This window comes from Salvia splendens, chromosome 10, assembly GCF_004379255.2.
Source record: "Salvia splendens isolate huo1 chromosome 10, SspV2, whole genome shotgun sequence".
NCBI lineage: Eukaryota > Viridiplantae > Streptophyta > Magnoliopsida > Lamiales > Lamiaceae > Salvia > Salvia splendens.
In genome coordinates this window covers 17,321,342-17,336,060 of record NC_056041.1, presented here as the reverse complement: position 1 = coordinate 17,336,060, position 14,719 = coordinate 17,321,342, and the positions used below count along the sequence as shown (strand labels likewise).

The following is a 14,719-nucleotide window of genomic DNA, read 5'->3' as shown; positions in this document are numbered from 1 at the left end:
GTGTTAATTATCCCACATTGGAGGATTAACACATCTTTAATGTGTATAAATTAAGTGACTTTATGTTACTTAATAATTATAGTGGACCAAGATGGGTGAAAGAGCCCACACGCGCGCACACGCGCGCGCCGCCGCCGCCGCCCGCCCGCCTGAGCCCGAGCCCGTGCCCGTGCCCGTGCTCGTGCTCGCAGGCCGCGGGCCCGGGCCCGGTTCCGATCCCGATCCCGATCCCGATCCCGATCTTGATCTTGGACTTGGACTTGGACTTGGACTTGGACTTGGACTTGGTCTTTGGGTGGTCTTTGGGCTTGGTGCTTGGCTCAAACTATTCTTTTTGGACCACCGCCGAGTCAGCAATCCAAGTGGCTTGACACGTCGTCAAGCGAGGCACAGTCACGGGTGCCACGTGAGAAATCCACACGCTCCACACACGGATGGCACACTCCTGCCACACGTCTGTAACCGACGTCGGTTATGAATTGCCATGATGACAGCCATCATGGCTGTTGACCCCCTGCAGTGGACTGAGCCTATAAATAGGCCAGCCATTCCATGCATCACTACACAATTCAAAAAGCATTCTGCATCATAAGCTCTCTCCCTCTCCCTGCATAGTTTTTCTGTCGAAGCTCTGCCCTCTCCTCCATCCAGTTCTCCGGAGCTCTGTTGATTGCGGTGCTGCATCAATAGAGACGTAGCCGTTTTACCTTTGGGGACGACACGCCAAACCGAAGAGCACTACCGGGGCGTATCTCGTCTTGCGGGAAGAGGCCTCCTCGACTCGGCTAATCACACTGGTTTAGTAGTTTCGATTATACGTTGTATTTTTAAGTTCAGTTCTTCCTTTTCTTTCTTTTGGGTTGTATTACGCCCGGTAGTTATCTTTGTAATCCCAGAAACCAACAATCGCAAGACGAGATAACTTGCCTTTGAAGGAATTTGGACTTCTAAACTGAACTAAAACTTTCGAAATATTAAACACCTTTGCTGGAGATGTCTACCGACTCCAACACCGCCGCTGCCACCACCGCCGCCGCCATTCCCTCCACCATGGCGACCACTGGACCGGTCAACACTTCATCGGCTCCCTCGATGATGCCAACTCCCGGCTTCCCAGCTGCCTCATCCACCGTCCCTTGGGTTTGGGACAACCCCTTCGGGGCGTCCACTGGTTCCACCTTTGGTGGTTCGGTTGGTTCCACTTTTAGTGGTTCCTTCGGATCCTTTAATGGATCGAGTGTTGGTGCCTTCGGGCTCAATACTAGTGTTGGATCTTTCGGGATCAACACGAATGTTGGGGCCTTCGGGTCTCATGCGGGTGCTAGTCCCTTCGGGGCTGGTACGACCATGGCGGGCTCTATGCCCAACATGAATGGTGGGGGCTCTATGCCCAACCATGTTGTTGGCTCCTTCGGGGGCAACGGAATTGGTTCCTTCCAAGGACCAAGCGCGGCACCTTTGGCACCAAGAATGATGCCACCTGCCGAGAAGCCACCAAAGTTTGGAGGATCTGACTTCAAGCGGTGGTACCAGAAGATGTTGTTCTACTTGACAACATTGGGCGTCGCCAACTTCCTCACGGAGAACGAGCCGCCCGCACCAAGCGACCAAGAGACTAGGCTCGAAGTCATGGCAGATTATGAAGCTTGGAGGAAAGGAGATTACCTTTGTAAAAATTTCATTCTAAGTGCTTTAGATGATAGTTTGTACAATGTATACTCCAATGTAACCACATCTAAACAAATGTGGGAAAACCTAGAAAAGAAGTATAGCATAGATAATGCTGCTGGGACGGAACAAGTTGTAGCATCCAAGTTTATGGACTACAAAATGGTCGACTCTCGACCCGTCATGGAGCAAGTCCAAGAGCTCCAAATGATCATCCACTCATTAGTGGCTGAAGGGATGACCTTGCCCGATAAATTCCTAAGGTGCACGATCATTGACAAGCTCCCTCCAAGTTGGAAGGACTTCAAGAGTTATCTCAAGCACAAGCGAAAGCAGATGACCCTTGAAGACTTGATCGTGAAGTTGCGCATTGAGGCCGACGTGCGCAAAAGTGATCAGAAGGCTAAAGGCTTCACCCCAAATGAAGCCAAAGCCAACCTGTTGGAGCGGGGCGGTCCCTCCAACAAACGCCCTCGCCCAAACCGTCCAAATGACAAAGGGAAGGGAAAGCAGCCTTCAAGGAAGTTTGAAGGCGACTGCTACAAATGTGGCAAACCGGGCCACTTTGCCAAAGACTGCCGCAGCAAGAAGAAGAAGCCGGCAGCCCACGTCGTTGAGAAGGAGTTCAAGGACTGGGATGAGAACGACCTCATTGCAGTGGTCACTGAAGAGGTTAACCTTGTTGATAACAAGGGAGGCTGGTACATCGACACCGGCGCTACTGCTCATGTTTGCTCCGACAGGAGCAAGTTTGCCTCCTACACTGCTGTTGAAGGAAGGAAGATCAACATGGGGAATCAAGCATCATCCGAAGTCCTCGGCGTTGGCAACGTGATTCTCATGATGACGTCTGGCCTAACTATCACTTTGAAGGATGTGCTGCATGTCCCGGACATCCGCAAGAAACTAGTGTCAGGATCAATACTAGTTAATAAAGGGTTTAAACTTGTATTTGAGTCCGATAGGTTTGTCTTGTATAAGTTTGGAAAATCCATCGGAAAAGGTTATGTAACCGATGGGCTTTTCAAGCTTAGTGTAGCAACTCGAAGTGTTGCGAAGCCATTGGCCAATAAGAATAAAGCATCTACTTCCTCTTATTTGATTGAGTCTTCAAATTTGTGGCATGGTAGATTGGGACATGTAAATTCAAAAGCCATTAAAAGATTAGTAAATTTAGATTTACTAAAGGCTAATGAATTGGATATCCAAGATAAATGTGAAATTTGTCTTGAAGCAAAAATGACTAAGTTGCCGTTTCACTCGGTTGAACGAAGCACAAAACCCCTTGAATTAATTCACACGGATGTATGTGATTTAAAGATGGTGCAAACTAGAGGTGGTAAAAAGTACTTTATCACTTTCATAGATGATTGCACAAGATATTGCTACATTTATCTTTTAAAAGGCAAAGATGAAGCAATAGAGGCGTTCAAAAATTATAAGAACGAAGTTGAGAATCAACTTGGTTGTAAAATCAAAATGATTCGAAGCGATAGAGGAGGCGAATATGTAGCCCCGTTTGAGGAGTTATGCAACGCAAGTGGTATAATTCATCAAACAACTGCTCCATATTCACCACAATCTAATGGTGTTGCAGAACGCAAGAATCGAACTCTAAAAGAGATGATGAATGCACTGCTACTCAGTTCAGGATTACCACATAACATGTGGGGGGAAGCTGTTTTGACAGCAAACTATATCTTGAATAAAATCCCTCTCAAAGGAAAATATGTTACTCCTTATGAGTTGTGGAAGGGAAGGAAGCCATCCTACAAATACCTCAAAGTGTGGGGGTGTTTGGCAAAGGTGATGGTTCCTCCGCCCAAAGAAGTTACAATCGGACCTAAGACGGTTGATTGCATCTTCATTGGATATGCACTTAACAGTAGTGCATATCGATTTGTTGTTCACAAGTCTGAAATATCGACTATCACAGTAGGAACAACAATTGAGTCGAGGAATGCTGTATTTCTCGAAAATACCTTTCCTTGCAAAGATAAGGAAAAAGTATCAACCAATTCTGAGACAAGAATTGAAGAAGCCACTAGTTCTAAACAAGTGGAAGAAGAAGCCACTAGTTCTAAATCAACAGATGCGGAACCTGAATCGCGCAAGCGTGCAAGGCCCGATCCAAAAGATACAGTACTAAGACGTGGTAATAGAGTCAGAACACCAAAAACTTTTGGTCCTGACTACATTGCTTTCATGTTGGATGAAGAACCAACATCGATAAAAGTAGCCTTTGCTGGCCCAGACGGGCTGCATTGGAGAGAAGCTGTTCAAAGCGAAATTGATTCAATTTTGCTGAACCACACATGGGTGTTGGTTGATTTGCCCGAAGGTGCTAAACCTTTAGGATGCAAATGGGTTCTTAAAAGAAAGTTTAAGGCCGATGGAACAGTTGATAAGTATAAAGCCCGATTAGTAGTAAAGGGTTTTAAACAAAAAGAAGGACATGACTTCTTCGATACCTATTCACCTGTAACAAGGATTACATCTATCCGGGTGCTTCTCGCTATTGCTGCATTGCACAATCTCGAGATTCATCAAATGGATGTAAAGACCGCGTTTCTGAATGGTGAACTAGAAGACGAAATCTACATGGAACAACCCGAAGGGTTTGTAGTACCTGGACAAGAGAAAAAGGTATGCAAGCTCGTGAAATCCCTATATGGATTGAAACAAGCGCCATTGCAATGGCACTTGAAGTTTGATAATGTGATGTTATCAAATGGGTTTAAAATCAACGAGTGCGACAAATGTGTCTACATCAAGAGCACTAATAACGGTCATGTTATAGTGTGTCTCTACGTTGATGATATGTTAATCTTGGGTAGCAACACTCAAGTAATTAACGATACAAAGGCCATGTTAAAGAGAAACTTTGACATGAAAGACATGGGTCTAGCCGATGTAATTCTTGGAATGAAGATTCTAAGAACGAATGATGGAATCATCTTAACACAATCACATTATGTTGAGAAGATATTGAATAAATTCAAAGCCTATGATGGCGCGCCGGTTAAGACTCCAATTGAACTCGACGTTCACTTGAGCAAAAACAAAGGCGAGCCCGTTGCACAAGAAGAGTATGCACGGGTCATCGGGTGCATTATGTACTTGACTAATTGCACTCGACCTGACATTGCTTGTGCCGTGAACAAGTTAAGTCGTTACACGAGCAATCCAAGCAAAGAGCATTGGAGAGCTCTTGTGAGGGTTTTGAGATATTTAAAACACACTCAAAATCTTGGGCTACACTTCTCGAGATACCCCCCGGTGCTTGAAGGGTACTGTGATGCCAATTGGATATCCGATAATAGAGACTCACTTTCAACAAGTGGATATGTCTTTACTATTGGGGGTGGTGCTGTATCGTGGAAATCCACAAAACAGACCTGTATAGCCCGATCAACAATGGAATCGGAGTTCATTGCCTTGGATAAGGCTGGTGAGGAAGCCGAGTGGCTTAAGAACTTCCTTGAAGACATTCCATGTTGGTCTAAACCAGTGCCACCAGTGCTGATTCACTACGATAGCCAAGCGGCTATTGGAAGGGCAAACAATGGTTTCTATAACGGTAAGTCTCGACATATACGTCGACGACATAACACCGTGAGACATTTGATCACAACAGGGGTGATTACAATTGACTATGTGAAGTCAATAGATAATCTAGCGGATCCGCTAACCAAAGGGTTAAACCGTGATCAAATGAATAAGTTGCTAGAGGGAATGGGTTTGAAATCCACAAACTAAAGAATTGTCATAGTGGTAACCCAACCATGATGACTGGAGATCCCAAGAACTTGGTTCAAAGGGACAACTAAGCTATGAGAGTTCATGAGAAACACTCAACTATATCTATTCCCTAGAGAGCAATAGAGTGTTGGAGAGCTTGCCTAGTGGTAAAGGCTAAGTCTATGACTTTTAATGGTTCTTAAGGATCTCAAAGAGATGGAATTCTCAAAGAGACCAAGTATGGCAAGGTACTTGACTAAGAATCACCTATGTAAGTGCGAAGTGTGGTCGCTTCATAAAAAAATGCACTTATGAATCCAAAGTGGTGTCCAAGACCGCAATGGACACAAAACGTGAGAACGGATGAGGTTGAGGTGTTTAAGCGTTAACACCATTGTCTCGGTGCACGCCGTGGGGGATTAGTTCAAAGCATCGCGCTACTAAGCCGCCTGTGTATCCGATGGTGTCGACTATGGAGGGTTCAAAGTCAACAACTACCTATCCTTATGCTTATATACCTCGCGAGGGTTGAGCTTGTGTCTGCATGCATATGCATTCGGCTATTTCCACTCATGTGGGGGATTGTAAAAATCATGGATTAAATATGCCCGGTCAATGGATTTTGACCAAATAATAAATGTGACGAGACATTTAATTTTGTGAAATTAAATGACATAGCGTCGTTCTACATTTTACGTAGGTAAATGTAGTATATTCACTTTCTCAAATCCGATTTCCGGTGAGTGAGAAATAGTGGATTAAAGTTGGGCATAATTAGCTTTTAATTAAAGCTTAGAGTTGGAGCTTAGAGAATAATTAACTAAGTGTTAATTATCCCACATTGGAGGATTAACACATCTTTAATGTGTATAAATTAAGTGACTTTATGTTACTTAATAATTATAGTGGACCAAGATGGGTGAAAGAGCCCACACGCGCGCACACGCGCGCGCCGCCGCCGCCGCCCGCCCGCCCGTGCCCGTGCTCGTGGTCGTGGTCGTGGTCGTGGTCGCGGTCGCGGGCCGCGGGCCCCGGGCCCGGGCCCGAGCCCGATCCCGATCCCGATCCCGATCTGGGACTTGGACTTGGACTTGGACTTGGATCTTGGATCTTGGCAATTGGTCTTTGGGTGGTTTTTGGGCTTGGTGCTTGGCCCAAACTATTCTTTTTGGACCACCGCCGAGTCAGCAATCCAAGTGGCTTGACACGTCGTCAAGCGAGGCACAGTCACGGGTGCCACGTGAGAAATCCACACGCTCCACACACGGATGGCACACTCCTGCCACACGTCTGTAACCGACGTCGGTTACGAATTGCCATGATGACAGCCATCATGGCTGTTGACCCCCTGCAGTGGACTGAGCCTATAAATAGGCCAGCCATTCCATGCATCACTACACAATTCAAAAAGCATTCTGCATCATAAGCTCTCTCCCTCTCCCTGCATAGTTTTTCTGTCAAAGCTCTGCCCTCTCCTCCATCCAGTTCGCCGGAGCTCTGTTGATTGCGGTGCTGCATCAATAGAGACGTAGCCGTTTTACCTTTGGGGACGACACGCCAAACCGAAGAGCACTACCGGGGCGTATCTCGTCTTGCGGGAAGAGGCCTCCTCGACTCGGCTAATCACACTGGTTTAGTAGTTTCGATTATACGTTGTATTTTTAAGTTCAGTTCTTCATTTTCTTTCTTTTGGGTTGTATTACGCCCGGTAGTTATCTTTGTAATCCCAGAAACCAACACAATGCAAATACAACGGCTGAGATGGGCTGACGCGGGCTGAGAATTTCTTGAATCTCAGCAACCGAACACGGTATTATAGAGTCTGTGAGATATAATCTTGGCTAATTCGGCCAACCCCATGAGTATTAATCGAAGCATGCCATTCTTTCCTATAAAAAGTTGCCTTTTAAAAATGTTTGCAGCTACTTGATAAACTGTATATCTTAAAATTGGATATTTTGTTATGGGTTGTTAATGCAATATTGAGGAAAACAAAAAATTGAAGTCTATGAAAATTTGAGATGTTTGAGATAGTGTTGTTATTTTGTTTCATTCCTCGTGCTTTTTATTTATTTATTTAATTAAAATATTAGGTTTTAGAATAGCAAGGATATATTTGAAATAATTTGTTACTAAAGGGAAAACATTTTCAAGACAATGCATTTGAAATAGGAGTATTAAAGTTTTCATGGTGCCTTCCTTTTGAAATAGGACACGTCAGCGAGCCGCTGGGTTGTAATTCAGAAACTCGTTGGTTTGAAAAAGCATTGCGCAGTCTTCGTAAAACGGTCACAACTTTCTTTACCGGACTCCGACTGATACGTGCGAGGTACCCACACGAATCTCTTTCGATGAAGAGGAGAATGGTGGTCTTTAGAGATAATTTGGAGATCATCTTGGCAGTGTGATAATGGGTGACACTCTGACTCCCTTTATTTGTCCACTATGCCTTTAGTGATAAAATGTGTTTTTGGCTCATTTTTATATGTTTTCTTCCACATCTCACACAAATAGGTCAGAATACCAAAACAGTAAAGAACAAGATATAATCATATAATATTAATTATTGGCAAAATGTGAACAAATACGAGAAAATCTAGCTTCTAAACTCATGCAATATCCAAGCTTATCAGTGCATTACATATTGTCACCTATGTGATCACAAATATATAGTAAAAGTCTATTATAATCAACTAAGCACACATATACTTGTAGCATTGATGATTAAACAACCAAATGTTTATAATTGTTGTGTAAGTTGCAAAGAATTTTCATAAGTTTTGAAATAGATTATTTTCCACCTAGTGATATGTATGGTTAAAAATTTGGACCTTCGAAAGTGGGCTATATGTTGTTTCGTTGAAGAATGATTTTGAGTGTGAAAAGACGTCAAATTTCAATTATATTCCTACCAAAAAAGGAAGGAAGGTGTAATGTTTGAATAAACAGAAAGTATATAGATATATTCACTTGATCTTCATTTTGGCCTTGCTTATCGTTGCATCCGCCTTAGACGGTGGTCTCATTCCTTAAAAACTGTTATAATCGTCTTGTTCAATCCATGCATAGATTGATATTTTGTCGGGCAAATCCTTAAATTTTGCTTCTACTTGACGCGGTTAATGCTGAATGGTCCATGAAAAGGGTTATAGAGATTAGCGTGTTAGCAAACAAGCAAAAGCACCGAGTCAGAATCAGAAGATGAATACCTGGTTTAATAAGAGAAAGACTTCACAACACCCACCTTTTAAACGAGGCTTTTAAACACTATCAAATAAGGCAATAGCATGTTGCATATGAACGAATGTAGTATAAGTTCGTCAATTAAGTAGTATGATGTAGACTAGATCAAACTTCTTTTTATAACTCATCTGAATTTCATTTATTATTGCATTCTCTCAATTCACAAACAAATGTGTTACATTTTTTGGTCGGATTGAATTGACATAACTGTGATTATTATATATAAAAAATTATGTATTGTCAAATTTGAGATAGTTCAAAAAATATATTTATGAGAAAGTTAATAAAAATACAGTTACGTGTAAATACCCAAATTATGTCTATATTTTGATCATAAACAACTCTATTTAGTATTTTCTTGATATAAAATAAATAAATTTAATTGGAAACTGGATAGAGACCAATGTTTATTGAACAATAACTCATCATTTAGGGTCCACTACAAAATTCAAAAGTGCCGTTATAAATTCTCAATAATAGTTTTCTAATGGTATGATTGATGCATGAATGAATCAAGAGAATTTTGTAGCAACAACTTCAATATTATTTTACTACTTCGTGACAACATTATTTTATAATCAATTTTGATAACCAAAATCCAGTACTTAAAAGGTACTAACATTATAACAATACTTCAGAATTGCATACGCGGACGCGGCTCCATAAATTTAGTTACTATGTATACTATATTAATCAACAAGATCGAGTTATTCGCAATTTCGAAAAATTAAAAGTGGATGTATTTATTTTGGAAACTGCTTTCATGTATTTAAACAAACGATCAGATTAACCACGCTTGGTGGATTCGATTTTAATGATATCATATCACAGCCAAAACCAACAGACACACAGTCAAACTCCACAATAGTGATTAAACTAATCCCCACTTTAATCACTTTCAAGTTTCATCATTTTCCATTAAACTATCCCTCGAAACCAACCCCACCGGCGACACGCACATCGATATGCTTCTCCATTAATTCTCCATTATCATCAAACCCTACCCACCACCGTCGCCGCCGCCGCCGCCCAATCCAGCAATGGACCGCCGATTCCCCCTCCTGTGCCTGCTGCTACTCTTCTCCTTTGCCGCCGCCGAGGATGACGTCAGGTGCCTGCGCGAGGTGAGGAGCTCGTTGACCGATCCCAGCGATAAGCTCAACTCGTGGAACTTCGCCAACAGCTCCGTCGGTTTCATCTGCCGATTCGTCGGCGTCTCGTGCTGGAATGACCGTGAGAACCGCCTAATCAGCCTCGAGCTCCGCGATTTTGCCCTCGCCGGAGCTATTCCTGCTTCCCTGCAGTTTTGTGAGAGTCTCCAAACGCTCGATCTATCTGGAAACTCCATCTCCGGTCCGATCCCCCCGGAAATATGCAGATGGCTGCCGTATCTCACCACTCTCGACCTCTCGCGAAATGCTTTGACCGGTCAAATCCCGGAGGATCTTGCCAATTGCTCCTATTTGAACACTCTGATTTTGGATGACAACAAGCTATCGGGGAGTATTCCGTACAAATTCTCGAATCTGCAGAGATTGAAGAAGTTCTCCGTGGCGAATAACGATCTCTCAGGGAGACTTCCGTCGTTTAATTCCGGATTGGAGCTCAATTTCGGCGGCAATAGCGGCCTCTGCGGCGGTCCTGCCGGGAAATGCGGCGGCCTGAGTAAGAAGAGCTTGGCGATTATCATTGCCGCGGGCGTTTTCGGCGCCGCTGCTTCGCTGCTACTAGCATTCGGCCTGTGGTGGTGGTATTTCACTGGATCGGGGAAGAGGCGAAAGGGAGGCTACGGAATCGGAGGGAGAGACGACGCCAGTGGCAGTAATTGGTCTGAGAGATTGAGAGCTCATAAGCTCACACAGGTGATGCTGTTCCAGAAGCCCTTGGTCAAGGTGAAGCTGGCGGATTTGTTGACCTCAACGAACAATTTCAGTGCGGAGAATGTCGTCATGTCGAGCAGGACCGGGACAACGTATAAAGCTGTGTTGCCGGATGGATCAGCGCTGGCGATCAAGCGGCTGAGTTCATGTAAAATTCCGGAGAAGCAATTTAGGATGGAGATGAATAGGCTGGGGCAATTGAGGCACCCTAATTTGGTGCCATTGTTGGGATTCTGCTTGGTGGAGGAGGAGAAGCTCTTGGTTTACAAGCATTTATCGAATGGGACTCTCGGTTCCACCTTGACCGGTAGCCCCAGCGCCTTGGATTGGTCGACTAGGTTTAGGATCGCACTGGGGGCTGCACGAGGGCTCGCTTGGCTTCACCATGGTTGCCACCCTCCAATCTTGCACCAAAATATTAGCTCCAATGTGGTTCTCCTTGATGAGGATTTCGACCCTAGGATCATGGACTTCGGTCTGGCTAGGCTCATGGTTCCTTCCGAGTCAAACGAGTCTAGCTTCGCCTATGGGGATTTGGGTGAGGTTGGATATGTTGCTCCAGAGTACTCAACCACGCCGGTTGCTTCTCTGAAAGGGGATGTGTATAGCTTCGGGGTTGTGCTTCTGGAGCTCACAACGGGTCTAAAGCCTCTTGATGTTAGCACTGCCGATGAGCTGTTTAAGGGCAATCTGGTGGACTGGGTGAGCCACCTCTGTGGCGCAGACCGGATGAAAGACTGCATCGACACACAGCTGCGTGGGAAGGGCAACGACGAGGACATTGTCAAGTTCTTGAAAATTGCTTGTAGTTGCGTGGTGGCTCGGCCCAAAGACCGGTGGTCAATGTACCAGGTTTATGAATCGCTCAAGGGGATGGCCGAGGAGCGGGGCTTCTCGGAGCAGTACGATGAGTTTCCGCTGTTGTTTGGGAAACAAGAGGCTGCGAGTCCGATTTGAGATGTGGATTGAGTTGAGCAGGAATCATTGGACAGGGATATTTCTGTGGTATGGTGGTGAGTTCTAAGCAAAGAAAACTGTGTGATGGACTGCGACATTTTCTGTATAATAGCTCGCTTGCTGAATATGTAGTTGAGAAGCTGTGTTTGTTTGAGATTTGTTGTATGAAAAGCTATTTCCTACTGTTCTAAACATTGGTTTCAAGAGTTGAATCGAAGCTCTTCCCTTTTGGGAAGTCTTAACTTGTTTCATGAAGTATTTTGCGTGTACAAGTAGTGCCTTCTCTATAGTGGGTAAAATATTTTCTCTTGAATCAATAGGACATGATTTTGAATTATTAGTGAATTCCATTCACCATAGGCATAGCCAATAAATTGGGAAGTCAGTTGAATGTCTTCTCTTCCACTCTTATAAGTCAATGAGAAGCTAGATTTGAGCACATATCTGACCACTAGCCATCCTTCAATTAATCAACTGTGTATTTTTATTTTTTCCTGTTTTGGTGATGCTCCAAGTTTCAAAGAATCATCTCAATTAGCTTCAGATAGATAAGACTATGAAGAAAAAAGTTGTACTCTTACTGCTATGTTTCATTTAGTTGTGGACCAGAGGATTACATCTATTCTAAAAAATTGTATGATAACCTTCTGTCATCATAACCTCAAAACTGATTAATCTCATCTTTGTCTCTGACTTCGATTAACTTAATTAATTTTAATTGGAAACTAAATATTCAAATTGATAAATCTTAACTATATGGTAATAATATTTTATTAGAATTAATTAGGTTTATTGGATATAATTAGGAAATACTCCAAGGTCTTCATAGAAGGTCTCTCTCAGTAATGTTATTCTGGTTATCATAGAAAGACAAACAATATGCTCATTTAATTGCCTTATCTCACCCTTACGCTACAAAAAACTGTGGCAAAGTGGAAAAGCTAAAATTTCAAGCCCTGCTATAATCTTTGGCTAATTAAATTGCATGAACTAAACTAAAGCTAAGTTTCATGAATATTTTCCAAGTTAAACTTAGAGGTAAATTTCGACAATTCGTTATGTTGTATTTTAAGCATTACAAATGGCTTCCTATAAAGGATATTGTGTATTGGTCATCTTCTATACTACGAAAGCATCTTGCCTTGGATAATATTCTAGACCGTTGTCTAGTTATCCTCCAACAAAAAATAGTTGCCCAATTGATTAAATCATTTTCTCTTAATGGACCAATTTTTGAACATCATGCCACACTGCCGAAAGCCAATCAAAAGTCAAAACACACATGATCATTTCATATCGATAGCTTGATTACTATACCATATCGAAATCGTTAGCGTATGATTTTTCAGTATACCAAATTTCAGCACATGCAATTTTTGGGGTAGAGATTTTTTTCATTTTGAATATAACTAACATCTAAAGGTCAATCAATGAAAAACTTTCAACCTTGGTGATTTAATTAATCTACTTCACCACATATGGGGAGCTGAAAAAGTCGATGATCGCTTGAGCACAAGTAGCTCAAACTCATCGAACGTGTTTATTCTTAAAGAGCACTTTGACAAAATACAATAAAACTGAAAACAATTCATTTGATAACAAAAAAAAGGAAGACAAAGACTTCTATGGACGCAATTTCCAGCGCCATCGTCCACCTTCCCCCTCCTCATCACATTCGACTTTGACTGAGCGATTCCAGCTGGCTCCGTGGCTGTACTACCTGCCTCAAAAGGAAGCACCATACAACGGTAGACAGCAACGCAGAGCTCCGGATCCAGAGCTGGAGATGCAGGAGGATGATGGGACGAAATCAAAATATTCAGTCCATTGTTTATTTGAAACACTGCTTATTTATTTAATACAATATACACAGTATCAGTATTCTATGACATATAATGGAGACATACAAAAATAATTAACCAAGAAAAGAATGAGAAGTGCAAGGTCCACTAACAAAATCGAGACCATTCACACTCTAATCAGCTCCCTTCGGTTCCGGTAGCCGCACACCCTCCGGCATCCGTGTTCCGTCGCATCATGTAACGTTGATTGTTCCGTCGCATCATCTAATGTTGATTCCAGGCTACTTATGTGTCAAAATATTTAAATCGAATAGTATAAGTTATGGTTTCTTCGAATATAAGATGTGCCAAACAAACTAAATAGTTAAATTACCTGGACTCAAATTCTTCATGTATAGTACTAGTTGGATTATAATAAGATTTTCTGTCATGATCAAATATATCATTGCTAAGTTGCTGCGCTTCACTATCAAAACCAACATCCGTCTGCATTCCAAACGCCCGAATCACGCTCATCATATCCGCTCCATCATTTAAAACAAACTGCTCACCTCCGTACTCGACTATATGTTGTTGTTGTTGTTGTTCCTGCTCGGCCATCTGCAGCTGTTGTTGCTCCCGTACAAGCTCGGCCATCTGGCCCTGCTCGACCATCTGCTCCCGGCACGGGTTCCTGCAGACCTGCAGGGCAGCATTGACGTATTCCAACTCCTTGGTTGCAGCAATCAGCTGCTGCTGCAGGTGCGCAAGCACGCCGCAGCAGCCGGCCACAGGGAAGCGCTCTCGCATGTCGGACTCGTAGATTATCGAACGCATGGCGTCGTCCTTGTCCAGCTTGTTGGTGAGCTTCTCTAGGATCTTGGTGACGTTGGAGACGCCGAAGAGGCGGTGGACGTTCTGGAACATCTTGGGCTGGTTGGCCGGAAAATAGGGGGCGAGGGGGCAGGCCGGGCTGCACTTGCGGCGTTGGTATTTGCAGGCGGCGCAGGCTGGGGTGGTTCCGCCCTTGACAGTCATGCTCTGTGTTTATTGGAAGAGGAAACCGCCGAGGAAAATGGGGTAACGATCTTATAGGAAGGGATATTAGACGTGTGTTAGATTTGTTGGATTATGATGGTGGACTAAGTAAAATTGTTGAGAATTACGGATAATTAGGGGGTGTAGTTTTTAAAATTCTAAGGGTTTTGACTCATCTTTATCGATTTAGCTCTCATGTATTTTTAAATTAATAGATGATTAGGTATCTAAACAGATTAAGATTCATGTTAATCTTCCCACTTTGAAAATACTGATTATTTCAACGGAATCTATTATGAGGATATGATATTTATAAGTATATCATAATTCACATTTATTTAAATATTAGATATTTTCTTGAAAAAGTATGAACTATATAGTATTTATTTTTAGATTTATTAATTAATATGA

At 42.9% G+C, this 14,719-nt stretch overlaps 2 protein-coding genes across 3 annotated transcripts; one reads left to right on the top strand and one right to left on the bottom strand.

Moving 5' to 3' along the window:
• The first annotated feature begins 9,454 nt into the window (after positions 1-9,454).
• Positions 9,455-11,744, top strand: LOC121753370 (inactive LRR receptor-like serine/threonine-protein kinase BIR2). The gene has a single exon (XM_042148658.1). It carries the CDS (start codon positions 9,693-9,695, stop codon positions 11,487-11,489), a length of 1,797 nt encoding a protein of 598 aa, XP_042004592.1. The 5' UTR covers positions 9,455-9,692; the 3' UTR covers positions 11,490-11,744.
• A 1,239-nt stretch (positions 11,745-12,983) lies between these two features.
• Positions 12,984-14,308, bottom strand: LOC121751539 (LOB domain-containing protein 27-like). 2 transcript variants are annotated; one of them, XM_042146293.1, is made up of 3 exons: positions 13,665-14,308; positions 13,444-13,575; positions 12,984-13,332 (listed from the first exon to the last, which is right to left on the bottom strand). In XM_042146293.1, the coding sequence occupies exons 1-2, from the start codon at positions 14,306-14,308 to the stop codon at positions 13,458-13,460; spliced, it is 762 nt and encodes a 253-aa protein (XP_042002227.1). In that variant the 3' UTR covers positions 12,984-13,332; positions 13,444-13,457. The 2 variants fall into 2 exon arrangements, with proteins under 2 accessions (XP_042002227.1, XP_042002228.1); XM_042146294.1 differs by having other exon boundaries at positions 13,444-13,572.
• Between the last annotated feature and the right edge of the window lie 411 nt (positions 14,309-14,719).